The sequence below is a fragment of the Pelobates fuscus genome, chromosome 6 (assembly GCF_036172605.1).
Source record: "Pelobates fuscus isolate aPelFus1 chromosome 6, aPelFus1.pri, whole genome shotgun sequence".
NCBI classification, from domain to species: Eukaryota; Metazoa; Chordata; class Amphibia; order Anura; family Pelobatidae; genus Pelobates; species Pelobates fuscus.
Genome location: NC_086322.1, coordinates 64,337,356 through 64,357,185, shown reverse-complemented (window position 1 = coordinate 64,357,185; position 19,830 = coordinate 64,337,356). Strand labels below are relative to the sequence as shown.

The 19,830-nt window shown below is 38.3% G+C and overlaps 1 protein-coding gene across 1 annotated transcript in view; it reads left to right on the top strand.

The window, feature by feature from the left end:
* Nucleotides 1-19,830, top strand: part of BOD1L1 (biorientation of chromosomes in cell division 1 like 1) — a 98,676-nt gene that overhangs the window by 21,291 nt on the left and 57,555 nt on the right. The window contains exons 8-16 of the mRNA XM_063457788.1: nt 938-1,061; nt 1,497-1,569; nt 2,368-8,533; nt 10,767-10,849; nt 11,672-11,756; nt 12,978-13,042; nt 14,183-14,216; nt 15,632-15,711; nt 19,586-19,676. Coding sequence (XP_063313858.1) covers nt 938-1,061; nt 1,497-1,569; nt 2,368-8,533; nt 10,767-10,849; nt 11,672-11,756; nt 12,978-13,042; nt 14,183-14,216; nt 15,632-15,711; nt 19,586-19,676 — 6,801 coding nt within the window. The remainder of the gene's footprint in view (nt 1-937; nt 1,062-1,496; nt 1,570-2,367; nt 8,534-10,766; nt 10,850-11,671; nt 11,757-12,977; nt 13,043-14,182; nt 14,217-15,631; nt 15,712-19,585; nt 19,677-19,830) is intronic.

The window sequence follows — 19,830 nt, the reverse complement described above, 5'->3', positions numbered from 1 at the left end:
GTATATATATATATATATATATATATATATATATATATATATATATATATATATATATATAAATTTTCTCTGAAAGAACCAATATTTTATATTCGAAAAATAAATATAAAATATTGGTCCTTTCAGAGTAAAACATTTAATTATACAGTAGGCATACTCACATGCAGACACAATCTTACTGATACACAGCCTGATAGACAATTTTACTAATATACATAAGCTCACACACATGCTCACTAGCAGACACACACATACACAAGCTCACTCACTAGCAGGCACACACACACAATCACTGTCATGGCTGAAGCTTACCTGACACTGGTAGGTAAGTTACCATTTTGTGGCCTCTTCCTTCCAGCGAGGTCACAAACGTGTGGCGGGGCTATTTTCAGGAGACGGGGCTTGCGTGTGGAGGCGAAATTGGTGTATATTTTGAAGGATGACTGACAGGTCTTCCTTCAGCAGCCTAATTGCGGCCGCACCAGCCCTCAGCTCCTTCCTCATTACCCCCTAAATTACATGAGTCTGATGATCAGGCCTGTCAGCGCGGCCCACCAGGAAATTTTCCGGTATCCCGGTGGTTCAGTCCGGCCCTGTTTCTAACTTGACGTATTACTACTTTCTGCTGATGTAGTATTGCACTTTTCTTACCTGGCATGTTCTTTTAAAGGCAGAACTTGAAGCAATGGCAATGTTGGGCTGTTTCCCAATGTTTTTTATTTGACATTCAGTTGGGATCTCTATTGTTCACAGGTGACGGATGGTTCAATACAAAGTTTGCTGCAATTGATCTGGGAGGAAGTGAATATTTAGTGATAATTAGTTTAGAATAAATTGAACAGGTTCATTTTGGCAATTTTCTCATTAGCTGTTTTCAGTATAATTTTACTTAAATCCTGCCCTAAGTGTCTTTTGTTTGTCTGTATGTTTCCCTCAGGTATTGAACAAAAATCTATCAAGAGTTCGACCCCAAAGACTGCAAGCATAAAAGAGGTGCTGAAAGAGCAAATGTTTTTAGAAAAGAAGGTTGCATTGAGCAAGAAGAGAAAGAGAGACTCTAGGTATATTTAAAATTCTAAGTTGTATTTTATCTTTGTATTTCTTTTCATTTTGCAAAAAGTGCATATTTCAATAGAAATTTACACTTTTTTTTATTTTTTATTTTATTTATAAATTAACCTTCTTACACCCTCCATGGCTGTGAATCTGACAGTCAGTCCTGTTCCTGGTTATTTTAGCTTGGTGGAGCTAAACTTTCTTAGAACACCTGCCTTGCAAATACTTTTATTTGAACTGCATTGGGAAGTCTGTAATTGGGCAGCCACAAAGTCCAGGCTGGGAATGCAAAGGCAAGCGATTTGTAGATTTTTTTTTTTTAAATGCCATCAATGAAAAACTGTATAAATCCCATGCATGTTTTCATTTGTGGTATATCCATTGAATCATTTATTTTTATTTATTTTTTGTCTTTTATTTGAATATTTTATGTTTTGCAGGGCAGAGAAAACCAATCTTAACCTAAAAGGGGACATTGATGAAGATTCCAGAGAGTCCCAGAAAACGAGCGAGGTTGTATTAATAGTACTAAATCCTTTATTTCATAAACCTGCCTTTCATATTATGTTATAACATTTGCATGTTTATATGTTATCGTTTAAAATAATGGGTTAAGCTCATATAAATTATTATATACATTTCCCTTCTAACGCAATGTAAATATTGGGCTGGTTTTGTTTTCCTTGGCTCGTGGCTTTTATTGCTTGGCTCACTGGTGCAGTGTTCATAAAACATCAATATTAAGATGTGGAAGAAATATATTAGAGGGTTTTAGAGCAGTATATGGGCATATACTTTTTGTCAAGCACCTGCTTTTACTTTATGTAAATTGTCTTACACACAGATATTTTAACTTGTAGTGCGTTTTGTAAATGTACTTCCCAAAATCATTAAATACACTGTTAATAGATATTTAAAAGGTGTTTGCTAAAGCTTTCTTACATATATCAGCAGGCTATGTAGACCAATCTTTCTCATACTTCTTTTCTCACTTTCCGTATGATTAAAAAGAATAAGTAGAAATATTTTCTGTAAGGGTACCAAATTTAAAAACGGTCATTCTTCTCTGCAGCAAATTGTAAAGCGAAATGGCTGTCTTAATTTCATGTTCAAACATTTCATTGTTTTACTTTATTAACTCTGGTGTGTACGCAATATCAAGATCACACTAATTAAAATTTTGCAATCCTGTGATAGAACTAAACATTTCCCATTATCTGAAAGATATTTTGCATTTATACAAGAAATTAAATTCAATAATATCTAGACTGATGTAATTTTTTTTAATTTTTTTTTTATTTATCTTTTTAGACCTCGGATAAAACAATTTCATCCACAAAGGAAGCAAAGCCTCATCCTCCAAGAAGTGATCTCAACAAGCCCTCTAGAAAATTGACGGAATCAGATGATTCCAGATCTGAAAGGGAACATAGAAAGAAAACTCCTTTACAGACAGAGAGGACCCAACAGGACACTGAAACCAGAGAGTCAAAAAAGCTAGTGGAGAGACATGACTCTGCTTCTGAAGATCAACAAAAGCAAAAGAATGTTGCCAAATCTGACAAGCATTTAAAGAGAGAGGTTAGTGAGAGTGAAATGCAGAGCACAAAAAATACTCCAAAGAAGGATCCTAAATTACATAAGATTGAGCGAGAAAGATCATTCTCTGAAGATCGGCTATCCTCCAGGCATAGATCAAAGTCAGAAAGTGTACATAAAGGTCATGATGATACTGACCAACATAAAGCCAAGAGGAAAGATGATGATATTGTACATAAACGCAGCCAAAGTAAATCCAGTTCGGAAGAAAGGTCAGATCGAAAAAGTAAGCCCAAAAGTGATGGAAAGTCAACCACACACAGCAAAGAGGATAGAACTACTTCAACTGAACATAAATATGATGACAATTCTCATAAAGATAGCTGTAAACGTGAGAGACATCAGTCCTCTGATAAATCAAAGTCTGAACACCGGTATAAACGGTCACTCAGTGATTCCAGACAACACAGAGACTCACAGAATTCTGCAAGACCGCATAGTACTTCTCAAAGAAAATCCAAGTCTCAGGCAGAGGACAAAAATGAGGCAGAGTCAGCCAACTCTGATAGCAATTCAAAGTTTGAGGATGGGATTAACAAGGATAAGAGACGAACACCAAGCACAGATGAGAGGGTGTCATCCAAAGCACAAATTAAAAACAGCAAATCCGTAAAAAAGAATGACCAAGAGGATGCAACCCAGAAGACTGAGAAAGATAAAAACTATGTGGGAAGCTCTTTGGAAAAGCATCGGAAATTGAAATCTGATGACAAGGACAGTGAAAATAGAATGGACAGTAGTATAGCACAGACATCAAATAGTTTAGCAAAAGAAAGTAGTCATAAATCTAAACATTCAGGGGAAAAACCGAAGGAAAGATCACAAAGTGAGCACAGAGAACATCCTCACTCGAAATTTGATAAAAAATATTTAGGTGAAAATGATAAAAGTTCAAACTCAAGGCAAAGCCAGAAGGACATAAAACGGAAAGATGATGGCCGGAAGTGTGAAGATAAGCAAAGGAAGTCTGTAGATGATAAAAGGTCCCAAGAACGAGACAGCAGCTTAGATATTAAATCAAGTAAGAAGGCAGGTTTGGAAGTGAAAGGAGAAACCTCCAAATCTAGTGCAACTAAAAAATCGTCAAATTTGGAGCATGAAAATGATGGTGCTGACTCTGCTGGAGAGAGAGGCAAGGTTAGCACTAGTTCTTTTACTATAGAGTCAAAAGAAGAAATTAATTCTTCTAATGCCGTGCGACTCACTGAGAGTGCAAAATCTAGACCAACAGTAGTGGTTGAGTTAAAGGAAGTCTCTGAACCAGTGACCACAGACTCTGTATCTGCATCGGATTCTCCAGCCTTAAACCTCAGGTCAGAAACTAGTAAAGAACTTTCTTTAAAATCCAAGTCAAAACAAGGTGTCACTGAGCCCAAGACTGTGAAGTTGAGCAGTGCTTCCCGGAATGTTTCCCCCATTATACCTACATTGGATTTCCATGCAACTAAAAACCTCATTACATTGACACTACCTTCAGATAATGCTAGGAAGAGAATGCCGGGTTCTAACACAGCTGGGAGTGCAAGTGACAGTGCAAATAACTCCAAGAATTCTCTTAAGAAAAGCAGGAGTGCTGTTCATAACCAAGCAGATACACCTGTTTCTCAGACCAGTGGCGATGAACAGCAAGATCCTGTTCAAGAACCAAGTGGTAGTGGTTGTTCTAGACCATATTCTGTTGCAGTATTACCAGAACTTACGGTTTTAAACGACAGTGAGATTTCCACTAGTGATAACGCAAATCAAGAGGAAAAACATGTTCAAGAACAACTTGACATTAGCGAAAGTTCTGGTTCAAAGCCAAAGCTTCCAGCGGAAATTTTGGAATTGGATAATACAGTAACCGGGAATGATGTTGAGGAGGGTTCAGTTACGGATATGGATGTAGCAGTGACTGAAAATAATGAAAATGTTACAGATTTTGATGCAGAAGGAAGAGCTTTACTTGGTGCTACATGTAATGAAGGAAGTGTGCAGAGCAGTATTCTGGAAACCAATACAGAAGAAACAAGTGGTATTTCCCTTACGTATTCAAAAACCAATGTCCCCTCTTCACGCACTACGGAGGACATAAATAGAGTAGATTGTGAAGATGCTGCAACGTCATCAAGTACAGGTGTGAATGCTGCCACGTCGTCTTACACTCCAGTGGCTAACAGTAGAACAGACAATACTAACAGTGACAATGTCATGGGGAGGGTAGATAACCTTAAGGAATTTACTGCATCAACTTCAGCTGATGTTGAAAATTTTTATGAAGATGCAGATGCCACAATGTTGTCAGACAATAGCTTTGAAGATGCAACTACTTCATCATCTACTTACAAGACAAACCGCATTCATGGGGACTTCTCAGATGTTCCACTTTCCTCAGAAAAGTGTAGGGAAAATACTGCAACTTCCTCTCAGAATGTAACTGATGTATCACCAGAAGATGAGGGACCATCGGGCAGTAGTACACTGAGCACGGCAACCTCTTCCTTTGTCAACCGAGCATCTTCAGGCATCTCCCAGGATAATGCAGCAACTTCTTCAGACTCTAATACTAGTGCTCTTGGTGTATCGGAAAATGTTATCACCCGTGTGGCTACCTCTTCAGACAACACAGCTGAGAGTGACAGTGCTATAAATGTTCCAGAAAATGGCATAATGCATGCAACCTCTTCTGACAGCATAGCAGAAAGTGATGCAGTTCAAAGTGCATCGGAAAATGTAATTTCACATTCTGCCACCTCTTCGGACAGCGCATCGGAAAGTGATGATGGCGCACCAAGAGTATCTGAAAATGTAATTTCTCACGCAGCAACATCTTCAAGTAGTGTAGTTAATAGTAGTAGGGGACTGAACACTGACGTTTCTGTGGCTTCTTCAGAAACCGATAATGAAAATACAGCTGCTTCATCTAGTAACTTTATGGATAGTATTATGTCCAATTCCATGGTGTGGCATAAACATTCATCTGAAAGAGATGAGAATGCTGCAAGCTCATCAAGCTCTGTGCCAAGAAATGGAGGAACGGAGCATAAAAATCTCAATTTTGCAAATGTTGAAGATAGCAAAAATGCCAGTGCTACCTCCAGCACACAGCATGATGGATCATTTGATGATAGGTGTATGGAGGTTATGTCTTCAGGAACTTTAAAGGAATATCCTGTAAATTCATCTGATATTGGGATGGACAGCAGTACCGAACCATCAATTTCTATTACGAGGGGCATGTATTCTGGGAATGCTTCAAGCTGTTCAAGTAGTGGAAGAGCCCAAAGCCAGGATGATGAGAGAGAGTTTGATCATGAAAAATCTAAAGAAAATAACACTGCGTCATCAAGTAGTGTAATCAATATTGCGGGCTCCGCAGTTCCTTGCCGAAATGGTAGCGATGAAGCTGCCTCGTCATCATCCAGCTCTTATATGGACAGTCACACATTGCTTGCAATGGATAATGCAACTGTGGGGTCTGAAAACACTGAAGCTACAGCATCTTCAAGCTTTTCAATGAACAGCAGTACTCAACGAGTAGATATAAGTTCATTAGGCTGTCCAGGTAACAGCAGTGATAATGCTGCCTCTTCATCTAGCAATTCAAGAGGTTTTGGAGCTACAGATGTCCATGAAACCCATCTTATCAACAATACACATGCTACAACCTCTTCAAACATCACTATGGACAGTAGCACAGAAGAGGATATGGACTTGAGATGTGTGAGAAACCCTGAAAACAGGTCAAATACAGCAACATCTTCGAGCACTTTAAATCCTATGGAATTAAATGTTGGTATTTCTGAAAAGGATATTGGAGTATCCGCTTCTTCAAGTAGTGTAGCAGGAAATAGTTCAAATGAAAACCACAATGTTGTACTTTCACCAGAAAAGGTGACTGAGAATGCAGCCACTTCTAGTGACATGATGGACAGCAGTACAGAAAACAATAACTGTAGTGTGCTTTCCAACAATACGGTTTGTGCAACTACCTCTACCAGTAACAGCAGTGAAATGGACGCTGATAAAGATATGGATGGAAGTTTTAGTGTTTGTTGTGAAATTAATAGTGAAGCTACAGCAGCGTCATCAAGCAATACCATGGACAACACTGTAGACAATGCAACCTCATCAAATTATATGATGCACAGTAGACCTGAAAGAGAAAATGTGTCACAGACCACATGTCTAGATAAGAATGAGGAAGCAGCCAGTTCTTCGGGTCTGTTCAGTGGTGTTCAATTGCAGGAGGCTAGAAGTAAAGAATTGATAGTAAGTGAAACTATTGAGGGTGCCACTAGCTCTGAAAGACCTAGTGAACTAGTTGGAGGTTCTAGAATGACTGATGGAGGCAGAAATGAAAATAATGAAACCGGATATAATATTGTAGAGGGAGCAGCACAGTCAAGTTTAGCAGCCTCTCGGAGTAGCAATGCTTCCATCACAGTTACATCAGAAGAAGCTCTCCATTTAGCTCCAAGCACCAATGTTGATGCTGAGCTTGTGATAAATTCTGACCGTACCAATAATGTAAGAAGAGATGAAAAAGAGGATGCTGTAAGTAGTGCCAGTTCGGAAGAACAAAAGATTTGCAGTAATAATTCAAGACCAGACAGTGGAGAAACTGATGGTGCGGTTACCAGCGTAGGCACAGAAGTAAGTGAATCATCTATGATAAATGAAAATTGTGAGGCATTTGGTCATGTCACCTTTGTACACTTAAGTGGTCTCGATGTTGGCCACATGGATGATAGTTGCCCTGAGGAGGATACACCTGTTTCTCATAATAGTAATGTAGATGTAAATGAAAGCAGCGTTTCTGAAACTAATGTAGACAACAGAGTTGCTGAGGAGTCAGAGAGTGGTCTTTCCCTAGAAAATAGGCATGAAACTGAAGCGAATCTAGATGCTGAACCTGATCCTGAAAGGCTAATTAATGATACTATAGTAGAAGAAGGTGAAGGGGCTGTAACTAGCACAGGCATTACAGAAGAAAACTACGTTGATAAACTGAGACGAGGCTTGAGAGAAAGTGACAGTTCTTGCTCTTGCACAGAAATTGACAGAGTTAATGTCCTGAACCGGCAAGAAACTAGAGATCTTAATGCCGTGACAGAAGATGATGAAAGTGCAATAACAAGTACCGGAGCAAAAGAAGACGAAGATGATGGCGAGGGTTTTGTAACCAGCACTGGAACAGCAAGCGAGGACTCTTCTTTCTCAACAGGAACAGAGGAAAATTCAAATAGTGGTTTGAAGCTTACCATTGAAAAGGGGAGTGAAAATGTTTCTGTTTACAACAAAACTGTAAAGAAAGAAATGCATATAGACCAGTCTGGCTCTGAAGAAACCACACAAAGCATAAGTTTAACAAGTGACCAAGAACTGTTGCCGAATAAGGGAAGTATTAAAAGCACAGAAGAAATGGACATCGTTAGTGCTCCTGGAGTAAACTCTGTAGATGAAACAGATACCATTTCTGAGCAGTGTCAAATCCACACGGGGCAGGCTTTGGATACCTGTGTTTCTGAGCATGCAGAAAGTCAACCCGAAAACGAGCAAGTGACTGAGCCGGTAAACACCTTGACACAAGATGAGGTGCCTGCAGAGCATGAACAAACGTTAACTAATGAAGATAGCTTGTCCAGTGAGCGTAGTTCAGTGGATGTGGTTTCACATTCAGGAAAGATTGGAGTCAACCGTGGCATTCAAGATTCCGAAAATGTTAACAGTGGGCAATCAAATTCCGAAAACTATATACCAGGGTTAGAAGGTACCACAGCAGTCGGTGAGCCAGTTTCTAGTCAACCTGCTAATGATGCACGTAGCAATACTCCTAAATCGGAAAGGCAGTCCAGCAGTGAAGTTCAAGAAGATGGAAGTGTGGTCACTGTTGCAGGTTAGTAATGTTTTATTTCTATTCATTTATAGTGGTGTTTAAAGCTGAGTTGTCATTTCTCTGGAAGTTGTGAAATGGTATTGCTGCGTTTGCTGGGGTGAATAATGCAGTTGAGGCAAGTGATAAAAAAAAACATCTGCTGCACTAGTGTGTTCAGGGCCTTGTCGCTGTAGGACTTATGCTTGATCAGGCATGCACGCTCTACTTCCTTTCCTTTTTTTTTTTTGTAGCCACAGCCGTGTGGCTAAGCTAATTTGCATGATACGCTCTGGTTGTGCCCAAACATCCAGACACGTCAATGTAATTTTTTTTTAAATTGTTTTAAATAGCACAACCCATAGATAGCGTGTAGTTGCTCTGCTGTCAAGTAGTGCGTAAGCTGACATTACTTTAAGTAAATATATGATACATAGTTATTGATAAAAAAGAATTGGCTTATACAATTGCAGTGTCCTCATTTATGGATTAACACAATTGCTAAATTAGGGGCTAGCAAAGTGCAATCATTTTAATACCATTAGTTGTCATGTTAAGAAATTACTGGCAACATTTATACAAATGATAAATAGGTTTATATTTTTGGAAATATGCTGAAAATGCTGAATGTCTGTGAAGCACTGCCCCAGGAAGCACCTCCAGTGCACCTCTGAGGAATGGCCACTGGAGATGTCCATAGGGAGCAATGTTAACATCAAAAAGGCTGCAAGGAACATGCTTTACTTACCAGAACAACTGCATTAAGCTGATGTTGTTCTGGTGACTGGTGTCCCTTTTAAATAACTGTTTAAATAAATTAACGGTGTAATAGATAATTGCATTGTAAACTAATTGCATACTAAACTGTCTAACCCAGAAGTTTACTTAATGATTCGTACAGACTTTTTAACTTATTGCATTGATTAAAGTGTCTATACATAACTTATTTACACCTAATATATATCTATATTTCTCTACATATTGCTATAATGTGTATTGATAATACAGATGCTTTAGACTTGTTAAAAGGTGGGATATTAAGAAATATTTTCATTCCAAAGATCTGTAGAATTAAAAAGTACTTTGCAAGATCATACAGCCCTCATATTTTACTCCTGCATCATTGGCTGAATACAGACACTCGTTACTATGAGGCAAAGTATAATCTGCTCCATAGGACCATAATATATTTTTATTTATAAAATATTTTACCAGGAAAGATACATTAAGATTTCTCTTGTTTTCAAGTATGTCCTGGGTCCACAAAACATTGCGTTGATACATTAGGGTACAATAAAATACATAAACAATATTAATACACAATATATACATGAGTGTTTTACCTTTTCCATTGATATACTTATGCAACATGAAGCAGAATAAACTGGTCAGCCACAACATTAAAACTACCTGCCTAATATCGTGTAGGTCCTCTGCCAAAACAGATTTGATGCTTCAAGACGTGACTCCACAAGACCACTGAATGTGTTTTGTGCTATCTGGCACCAAGACATTAGAAGCAGAGCCTTTAAATCCTGCAAGTTGCGAGGTAGGGCCTCCATGAACCGATTTGTTGTTGCAGCACATCCCACAGATACTCGAGCTAACACTTTAAACTCTGTCATATTCCTCAAACCGTTCCTGAACAGATTTTGCAGTGTGGCAGGGTACATTATCAGACAACCTTCTTCCACTGCTTCATGGTCCACTTCTGATGCTCATGTGTCCCCATTGAAGGCTCTTTCGGTTGTAGAGTCATCATGGGTTCTCTGACAGGTCTGTAGCTGTGCACCCCTATACATAGAAAACTGCGATGCACTGTGTGTTTTGACATCTTTATACGTGGCCAGCAGTAAGTATTTCAGCAATTTGAGCTACGACCTTGATGCAGATTTACTGTTTTTTTCTGTGCAGCACTTTTGGTAGGTAGATTTGCTGTTTTGGAGATGCTCTGGCCCAGTTGTCTAGCCACCACTATTTGGCTCCTGTCAACGTTATTCACATATTTTTGCTTGCCCATTATTCCTGCTACACATGAAATTCAAAAATGTACGTTTCCCTTGTTGTCTCATATATCTCACCCATTGACCAGTGCCATTGTAACTATATAATCAATGTCATTTACTTCAGTTGTCAGTGGTTCTAATGTTGTGGCTGATCAGTGCAAGTTCTCTTGATAAAATAAATCTAATATTATGTCGAGCATCAAAAAATTAAAACAATCCCTGTACATTTTCTAAAAATGATTTATTTTTAGACATGGATGGTACTTCTACAACTGCCATTGAAGGAATACTGGGAGAATCAAGTAGCAAGAAAACTGAAGATAAAGAGAAAAAGGTAAAAAATTAAGTGTGTGTGTGTGTGTGTTATGTAATTACATTGTATTTATGTTTATACAAAGGTGGAAAATTTAGTTATGGTGCTTGGAGTGGTAATTTTTGCTGTTATTAAGCATTTGTTATTCACTCCTAACTGGTATTGCAGGTACAATCTTTCTGCATTGATACATTTGCCAGAATCTGCAAGCTGGGTCAAACTCTACTCACAAACACACCTCTATTACACATAAGCTACTCCTTGGCACACCTACCTTTGGTGTTGGCATAGACAATGGTCTATTATTCATCCGTAGTTCCCACAGATGTTACATGTAGGCCTTGTCGTTGGGTCTGCTATAGTAGGAGCAGTTAAGCAGGCCTACATTCCCGCGTAATGAGACTTGAGAAGGTGGACAAATTTAAAGGGCTGAAAGAAGAGCTAGAAATGTGGAAAGTTTGAGGAAGGAGTAGCACCAGTTGTGACAGGAGCACTTAGGGCTGTAACCCACATATAGTATGAGTGTTGTCTTTACTCATCCACTCCTGTGGATCAGCTTTGTTTAATTGTCTGCAACACCGCCTTTGGCGTCTATGAGGGGAGGCACCGTCACTGAAGATATTTTAACTTCCACCAATCAGCAGTGAAGCAATGTTCTTGGTGTTATATCTAATTTATCTATCACTTGTCTAGTCCTTTATTTTATCATATAAATTCTATTATTTCGTTTTACTTTATGCACCAGAAAGAGTTGTACTGGTGAATCTTGGGTCTTACATGTGTAAGGTAATCTGGATTTGACAATATCGAATTATGGATTGATTGATTTTAATTTAAATTTAGGAGGACAGCAGCATTGAAAGTCGAACAGAAGGCATTTGTCATGCAGTACTTAGAGACAAAGATCCAACACCTGCGCAAAATCCAAGTAAGTAATGTACATACAGTACTATTCAGCTTTATAAGCAGATGGAGGCATAAAAATGTAACAGGGAACTTGTCACTATCATCAAACTACTTTTTACTTTGATATTTTAACTTCTGTTTCTGCTCACACTTGGAAGTAATTTGGCAAATCAGAAGCCCTCTCCCTTTCCTTCGTGGATTCTGAATTGTCCGGCATGGCTAACACACCTCTGCAGGTGTAATAATGCAGATAAGGCACTAACTGAAAAATTATCCTTGTATTTGATATTCAAATTGCAATGTGTAGTTTGGAGAACCTGAATCTATCTCTGTGCAGAGCTGCAGTTCTGCTCAGAGCAAGGGTTTCTGTTGTGACTTGTAGTTCAGTCAAATACATGCAGAATGCCAGAAAGCTTTAACTTGTTATGTTTTAGTTTGCTAAGAAATTAAAGGCAGTATACCTTTACTTTGAGTAGAGTGCAATAAATGTCTTGGCCTATTCTGCACAGGGGCCAGCTAACTGTGTACAGTGAGGGGAAAAAAAGTATTTGATCCCCTGCTGATTTTAAATGTTTGACAACTGACTTAGAAATGGTCAGTCTATAATTTTTATGGTAGGTGTATTTTAACAGTGAGAGACAGAATAACAAAACAAAATCCAGAAAACCGCACGTCAAAAAAGTTATAAATTGATTTGCATGTCAATGAATGAAATAAGTATTTGACCCGTTCGACTTAGTACTTGGTGGCAAAACCCTTGTTGGCAATCACAGAGGTCAGACATTTGTTGTAGTTGGCCAACAGGTTTGCACACATCTCAGGAGGGATTTTGTCCCACTCCTCTTTGCAGATCCTCTACAAGTCATTAGGGTTTCAAGGCTGACCTTTGGCAACTCGAACCGTCGGCTCCCTCCACAGATTTTCTTTTGGATTATGGTCTGGAGACTGGCTAGGCCACTCCAGGACCTTAATGCGCTTCTTCTTGAGCCACTCCTTTGTTGCCTTGGCTGTGTGTTTTGGGTCATTGTCGTGCTGGAATCCCATCCACGACCCATTTCCAATGCTGAGGGAAGGAGGTTCTCACCCAAAGTTTGACAGTACATGGCCCCATCCATCATTCCTTTGATACGGTGCAGTTGTTCTGCCCCCCTTCATTGTGCTACTGTATGCAACCTTTATAGTTTCATTAAATCTGAACTGTATGTTTATTTTCATCCTCTGGAAAAAAAAAATTGTTTTGCAGTTGTCGATTTGTCTACACCTTCAGAAGAGACCAGTTATGAAACCTCATATATAAGGAATTTGCAGGTAACAAAATATATGTATAATATGGAAACTAATAGAAGCACAATAATATATGTATATAATAAAAATAACTAGCACATGACTTCACACTGAACGTACCAAAAGGCAGTAAAGAAAGGCGAATTTTAAAATATGTGTGAAAACTGATACATAAGTTTGCTTTATTTGTAAAGAGTTTGTCCTCTTATTTTCATTTTTTACAAAAAGCGCACATTTCTATAGAAATGAGCACTTTTATAAATGAAAAATTGTTACACACCCCTTGCCCACGCTTCAGACAGAAGACGTTTTAGATCTACAAAAAAAAGCATAGTTGGATGCATGTTTTCATTGGAGGTATATCTACAAAATATATATATATTTTTTTTTTTTTTTTGGTGCAGTGTCAAGATTGCAGTACATCAAAACTGAAACATACAGCTTATGATGTGCAATAAAGTAATAGAAAACATTAAAACCATAATCTATGAGGTTATTTTCAAATTCAGAATAATTATAGCCCGTAACCTGAACAATCCACATACATGGCTTCTTAATCAGGTTTGATTGGCACGATCGCTCAGGGTTTAATCACACACGTGTAAACCAAGAAGCTTTACCCTTGATGGGCAAAGTGGTGTAGGGCAACATCTTGAATAGCACCCTTTTCCTGACCAGAAAATCTGCATCTCCTCTGTCATTTCTGGGGAGAAAATCTCAAACTAGAAGTCTAAGGACTGGGCATCGAACGTTCCAACGTGTTAATGTCAACCAGATAATTATTTACAGTATAACTAATAGCATATGTCTCAACTGCAGCTCACGGGTAAAGCTGTACTGGCTTATAATAGTTTACATAAAATGTGTAACCTGGCAAGTATTGAACATTACCATCATTAATTAAAATATTAAAAATATATAAAAAAAAAAGAATAATTTAAACAGTTGTCAAGATCTAGTGTATAATTGTGTGTTTTTTAACAAATCAAATATCTTGTCTTGGACATTATGAAGAGTACCAGTTGGTAACCTCAGAAAAAGTTAAGGACAACGTTGCTAAACATCTAAACTTATTTAACCTCTATTAAACAAAACCTGATATTATCTTTAAGTTCTTTTTATGCACATTTTCAAAAATGTATACATTTGTCTTTTTGTTTTTAGGAGCCAAATTCAGAGGTTGCAAATGAGGAAATGGGTAATTAATCTTGTTATTCTAAATGTATGGATAACCATCTGCTATATATACCCATTGTGCAAAATACTTAATGATATTCACATGGTTTGTTTTCCATTCTATTTTTGTTTTTCTTTCCCCAATAAGGTCTATTATATGTTGTATTGTCTCTTTCTTTCATGTTTTGTATCTGGCTTGTGTTTGTGTTTATTTTTTTTGTTTGTTTTTTTTTGCTTTCCAGCATGTTTGCCTGTTTTGTAAATTATTAAATTAAGGCCTGTGTTCTAACTTCCATCATTGAAAGCAATGTTTAAATGAGCAGCACAATTGCTAATTTGATAGGATGTCTAGTGGTGGTTAGTAAGTATTCCCTCAATTCTATATGGAAACAGACTAGAAGACTTATCTGTTAATTGAATAGAAATACTAAAAATCTTTGACTTATTTTTTATCTTGCATCCAGTTTCTCATATAAATGGAGCCCATCCTCCACATGAGTCTATTTGAGGTTTGGGCTAAGACTGCCTGTGTCCATTATTCTAGCGTTTTAGGCATAAGTGCACATGCTAAATATATAGGTGTATTAATATATTTTTAAAGGTGACTTGCAGTTTATAATTTAATCCATGAATCCATACAAAGTAAAACAGAAAAAACAGGAAGCACCAAGAAACGGACAAAAATCTCTAAATTGCAATACAAATAATCAGTACAACAGTCCAGAAGAAAAGAAAAAAAAATTACCGGGAATAAGACAGTCTAAAAGTAATGGTCCTCCATCCAATATTCATAAAGTGCTTGTGATACTTTGGTCAGTAGCAGCATATGAAAATGAAGCAAAAACAGGAAAGACCCAATAGTGCAATATAGTAGTAAATCGTATAACACACGACATCCCAGCTCTGGATAAAATAGCATGCAGTGGTATTGTATCCCCACTTGCAGGATATTCTTCAGACAGTAGTTCACAGCAGAATGATGACGGAGTGGAACATATGCAATGATAAAATCATTCAGTCATCATTCTGCTGTGAACTACTGTCTGGAGAATATCCTGCAAGTCTGTCTTATTCCTGTTATTATTTTTTTTATCTTATTTTACTTCTGGACTGTCATATTGGTATTTCTATTGCATTTTAGAGATCTTGTCTGTATCTTGGCGCTTCCTGTTTTTTCGGTTTTAATGTGCCAAGTTCTTTCTATGGTTTTAATGGGAATCTCCTAATTTTTAGGTGTGCTGCCTCTCTTATATTTATTTTTGTTTAGTTGTTAAGCACTGATCCAATCTTTTTTATTTTTTTTGGTGTATCATGAATCCATACATTCTATAATATCTTAAATTATGTTTCCAACACACCTTCGCTTCAAAAACGTCCATTTTATCAACGCTAACATGTTCACAGTGGATTCAAATGATCTGTTTTTGTTTTTTTAAGATGTAAGCCTACGGAGTAATGAGTGCAAAGAAGAATCGGAAGCAGCTGAGCCTAATAATACTTCTAGCAGTATTGAGAAGGTAATATTTTTATTTATTTTAATTCTTTATTTATATTTTGGCATTTCAGCTGAGATATGGCCAAAGTGACATTCAATGTTCAACAGATGTTATATTAAACAGGTAGTATATAATGACATGTGATATGGTACATATTGTTTTTACAGTGGGTATCATATTGAGCTTTTTGGCTTGTGAGGATAGCCTATAGAACAATCAGAAGAAATTTGTTTTATTTCTGCCATTTTCCGCCTTCTGACAGGTTTTAAGTCAGAGGACAGATAAAAGTGAGAAGTGAGAGAGTATAGTAAAGAAACTGAAGAAAAAAGAGTGTTATATCTCCAAGATGGCCAAGCCCAGGATCTTATTTATCATTTGCAGTGCTTCAGCCTTGACCAGAAACCCTCCTGATGGAGGAGCCGCTGCCACTCATCGTGGTTCTGGAGCATCTGTTTGTGTTTGTGAGGATGTTTCACAGAAGTTCGTGTTGTGAGTTTAAGGCTAGGATGCCAACTCGCATCGTCAGTTCGGGTGCCCAGCTCCCCCCGCTACTCCCCTCCTTAATATTTTATGTATCGTATTGTTCCCATGGGTCCCATACCTTACTGAAAGTATTCAGTGTGTTTCTGACTTGTGCTGTTAGCTTGTCCTTGAGGCAATTGTCCCTGAGTTTCGCTTCGACCAAAGATATTTGGGGGATTTCTGGGCAGGACCACTTTTGCACCAGTGCTCTACGGGCCAATAGGGTAATCATGTTCAGGAGTTTTTGTTAGTGTTTGGTTAGGCCTTCTGTGGCTCTGGACAGCAGGCATGCCCATGGGTCCAAGGCTATTTTCCTCTGTAGGATCTGTGAGCTTAAGTCCATAATTTTATGCCAGTAATCCACTACCCCTGGGCATTCCCACCATATATGTATGTATGTGCCCTTTCTGACGCATAGATGCCAACAGTTACCTGAGGGGTTCAGTTTCATCTGATTCTGTTTTACCGGGGTTCGTGTTCCATCTGAATAGTATTTTTTTTTGGTTTTTTTTATTCTTTGGTTTGATTGTGCTTAGAATAACAAAACACGCTTATATTGCCACAATAGCAAGTACAAGCCGATGGAATAAAACAAGAGTATCAATAACATGGTAATCATTATCAGCACATTTTTTTTTATTTTTTTTTTAAACAAGAGAAGTCAGGCTAGGTAAAACAATCTGTTGCTTTAGGTTCATTCAGGCTGGTAACTACGAGAATCAAAATAGACATTTTGAGTAGTATCAGTCAAAGGCTAAGCATAGCTTAAGCCTATGAGTATAGTGATGCCCCTAGGGCTGAGCAGTTGTATGAGTGCCGCTATAGTGGGTATGTCAGTTGCCCTGTGCGTAACAGGAGAGATTGTCAGGGGCGTTAAGAGGCATAAAAGCAAAAGGCATGAACAGTGGGGGGGGGGGGTGTCAGCCAGACGACATGTTGTGTGTGACATGTGGTTAGGTGCCAATGATTAACTGCCACTTTAGATAAGGCAGGGGCAGTACAAATATTAATAGTAATAATGCAGCGCCATCTTGTAACTCAGAGCCAGTCGATAGTGGGCTAATGGAGATATGCAAAGTGCAAGCATCCTGATAAACAAAGAGTTTATGCAACATTCATTCGCTAACCTTTATACTTATGCCATAGTTACAACAGTTTAGTCTCGCTTTAAGTACCAAGATGAACATAACAGGCAAATAAAACATAACTAAACAAGTAAAGCGACACAAGCTAATGTCTACGAGTATGCTGTATTACATCCTGGTGTCTGTTATTTGCCCGGTATAGCTATGCAAAAGAAAATTAAAGCATGATGCAAATTAAAAGGCTTATAGTGCCATCAGGTTGGTGTGGGGGCAACTGTGGGTCGTGGGCTGCAGAAACTAGGCTGTTATGTTATATTCCACATGGCTTTGGAAACCCGTGTGGCCATCGGTCAACAGCAACCCCCTCCCACATTGAAGCATCTTGCCTTCATCCGATGCCCATGCTGACAATTAGAGTCTCATAGTGAGACAGAGTCCCGGCAGTCCATAACAGGCCACTCCGTTGGCCCCCAGTCTCCATAAGAGCCCCCTTGCGGTTCCCACTGGCATAGTGCAGCTGGTGTTTGTGGAGGGTCTGCAGGTTAGTAAGGGACGTGCCTTGTCGTCTGGTCAGAGACCCCCACTGTCCCTGGGCTTGTGTAAGAGCAGGCATGCGTCGTCCACCGACCTGGAGACATTGCGGTGCCCTCTGGGGGCAGTCGTGAAGACCAGGTGTCTTTCGCTTTGTGCGGTAGGTCTACAACCGGCGTGAGAGATGCGGTGAGGCAATACCTCTTGAAGCCCTCTGCCCAGGTAGGATTATAGTCGCGGGGTGAGACGCTTGTGGGCTTGAGCTTCCCCGGTGAGGATACTTCTTTCCCCGTTTTCTGTTTTTGTCTTTTAGATATTTATTATATAAAAATATAAATATAGACCTATAAAATCCATTATAGCAGAGTTTATAAGATTAAACTAAATGCTTGCAAATATCATAAGTTAACATACCTTTCTGAACATGTCATCATGTCAGCCTCTCTGTCATTTTAAGATGGAGCAGCGTGTGTCTCCAAGCTTCTCCTCTGTTTCTTAACATTTAAAAGTACACCTATTTATACCTTAGGTGTCTCCATTTTAGGGTTACTGTAGTTCATATATGAAAAAGTAACACTTCTTTTACTTTATTCATTTTAGCACCTCCCTTAACTTGGCAAAAATACAAGGCCATAACTAAAGGGTGTATGTCATGGAAATTTTCCTGACTTAGTTCAAGATGGCATCTTAAAGTCTGAACATCCTTATCTACTTAGGGTTACCACAGTATATTGTGTACTGAAAGAGTCATAGCATAGCCTTGAAGTTTGTTTATGCATTATTGTTATTGTAATTCGTCTGGGACAAAATGGCGTAAACATAATATGCTCTGAGGTTATTGCTTAAAGAAACACCTTGTCAGTTTGCAATATCTCTTCAAGACAAAGAACACCGTTTAAGAAATACAACATTTCATTCTAAAATTTGTAATATTTGCATTTGCCCATGACAAGTAATTGGTGCTGTAGCTGCTTTCAAAGAGCTGCTGTAGCTGCTTTTCAGCTCTTTGTGCAAAGTCCCGAATTTGTAAATATCTAAAGTAATCGTGTGTTTTGAGTGTGGCTAGGGTGTTCAGATGTTCATATGTGACTATTTCTTGATTGACAAATAGGTGAACATATCTTTGTAATCCCGTAGTCTCTAGCCCTCATTCCTGGTGGGAAAGCCCTGTTCCTAAATACTGGGGTCATTTGGGACGGGAGGGTATTTGTATGGAGTTGAGGATAGCTAGATCAGTGGTTCTCTGGATAGCTCGTTGGTCTTTGGTACCCATATGTAAAACTGGGAAAAATCCATCCCTGTCATTAGAGATTTGAGATCTACCCTGCAGAGAAGGTCATTTTTTAGCTCTTTTATTTGTGTGAAATTCTGGTAATCTATTTGACTTAAAAAAAAAAAAAAAAAAAATAGTGCATAAATGAGCTCCAATTAGATTTATATAATTTCAACTCTGAAAGGGACAATCTATGCACTATAACCACTTAATCTCATTGAAGTGGTTTAAGGGCTTAAAGTCTTCTGTTACGATTCCTCAATGAGTCTCCTCTGCAGACCATAAACAAGCTCCCAGACTACACTCTGCCTTAGCGATAGTGTATAGCTGCTTAATTAATTTGTAATTCTATTTTAAGTACAAATTTGTTTTAATTTTAACATAGTTGCGCTCTCCTGTCCTGTTCATACTAATTGCTATAGTGCCTAGAGTGTCTCTTTAATTATCTTTAATATTCACTGCATTTTGTAATTTCTACACTCAGGAAGGTGATTCCAATGTGGGCGAGGAAGTTAATTTCAAACCCGTGAAGTCACAACAAATAAATAGCCAAGAGACACCTGCAATATCTGAAGGTACTGTAAATTTTGAATTTAGAAAGAACTGCCAAAAAATGTGCTTAGTTGTTAGAGATCATTTCTCTCTAGTCTAAATATACAAATGGCTGGGAACTATAGATCTAGCGTTTTGTCCACTAGGTGGCCTGCTGACTCTATGCAAACATATCTA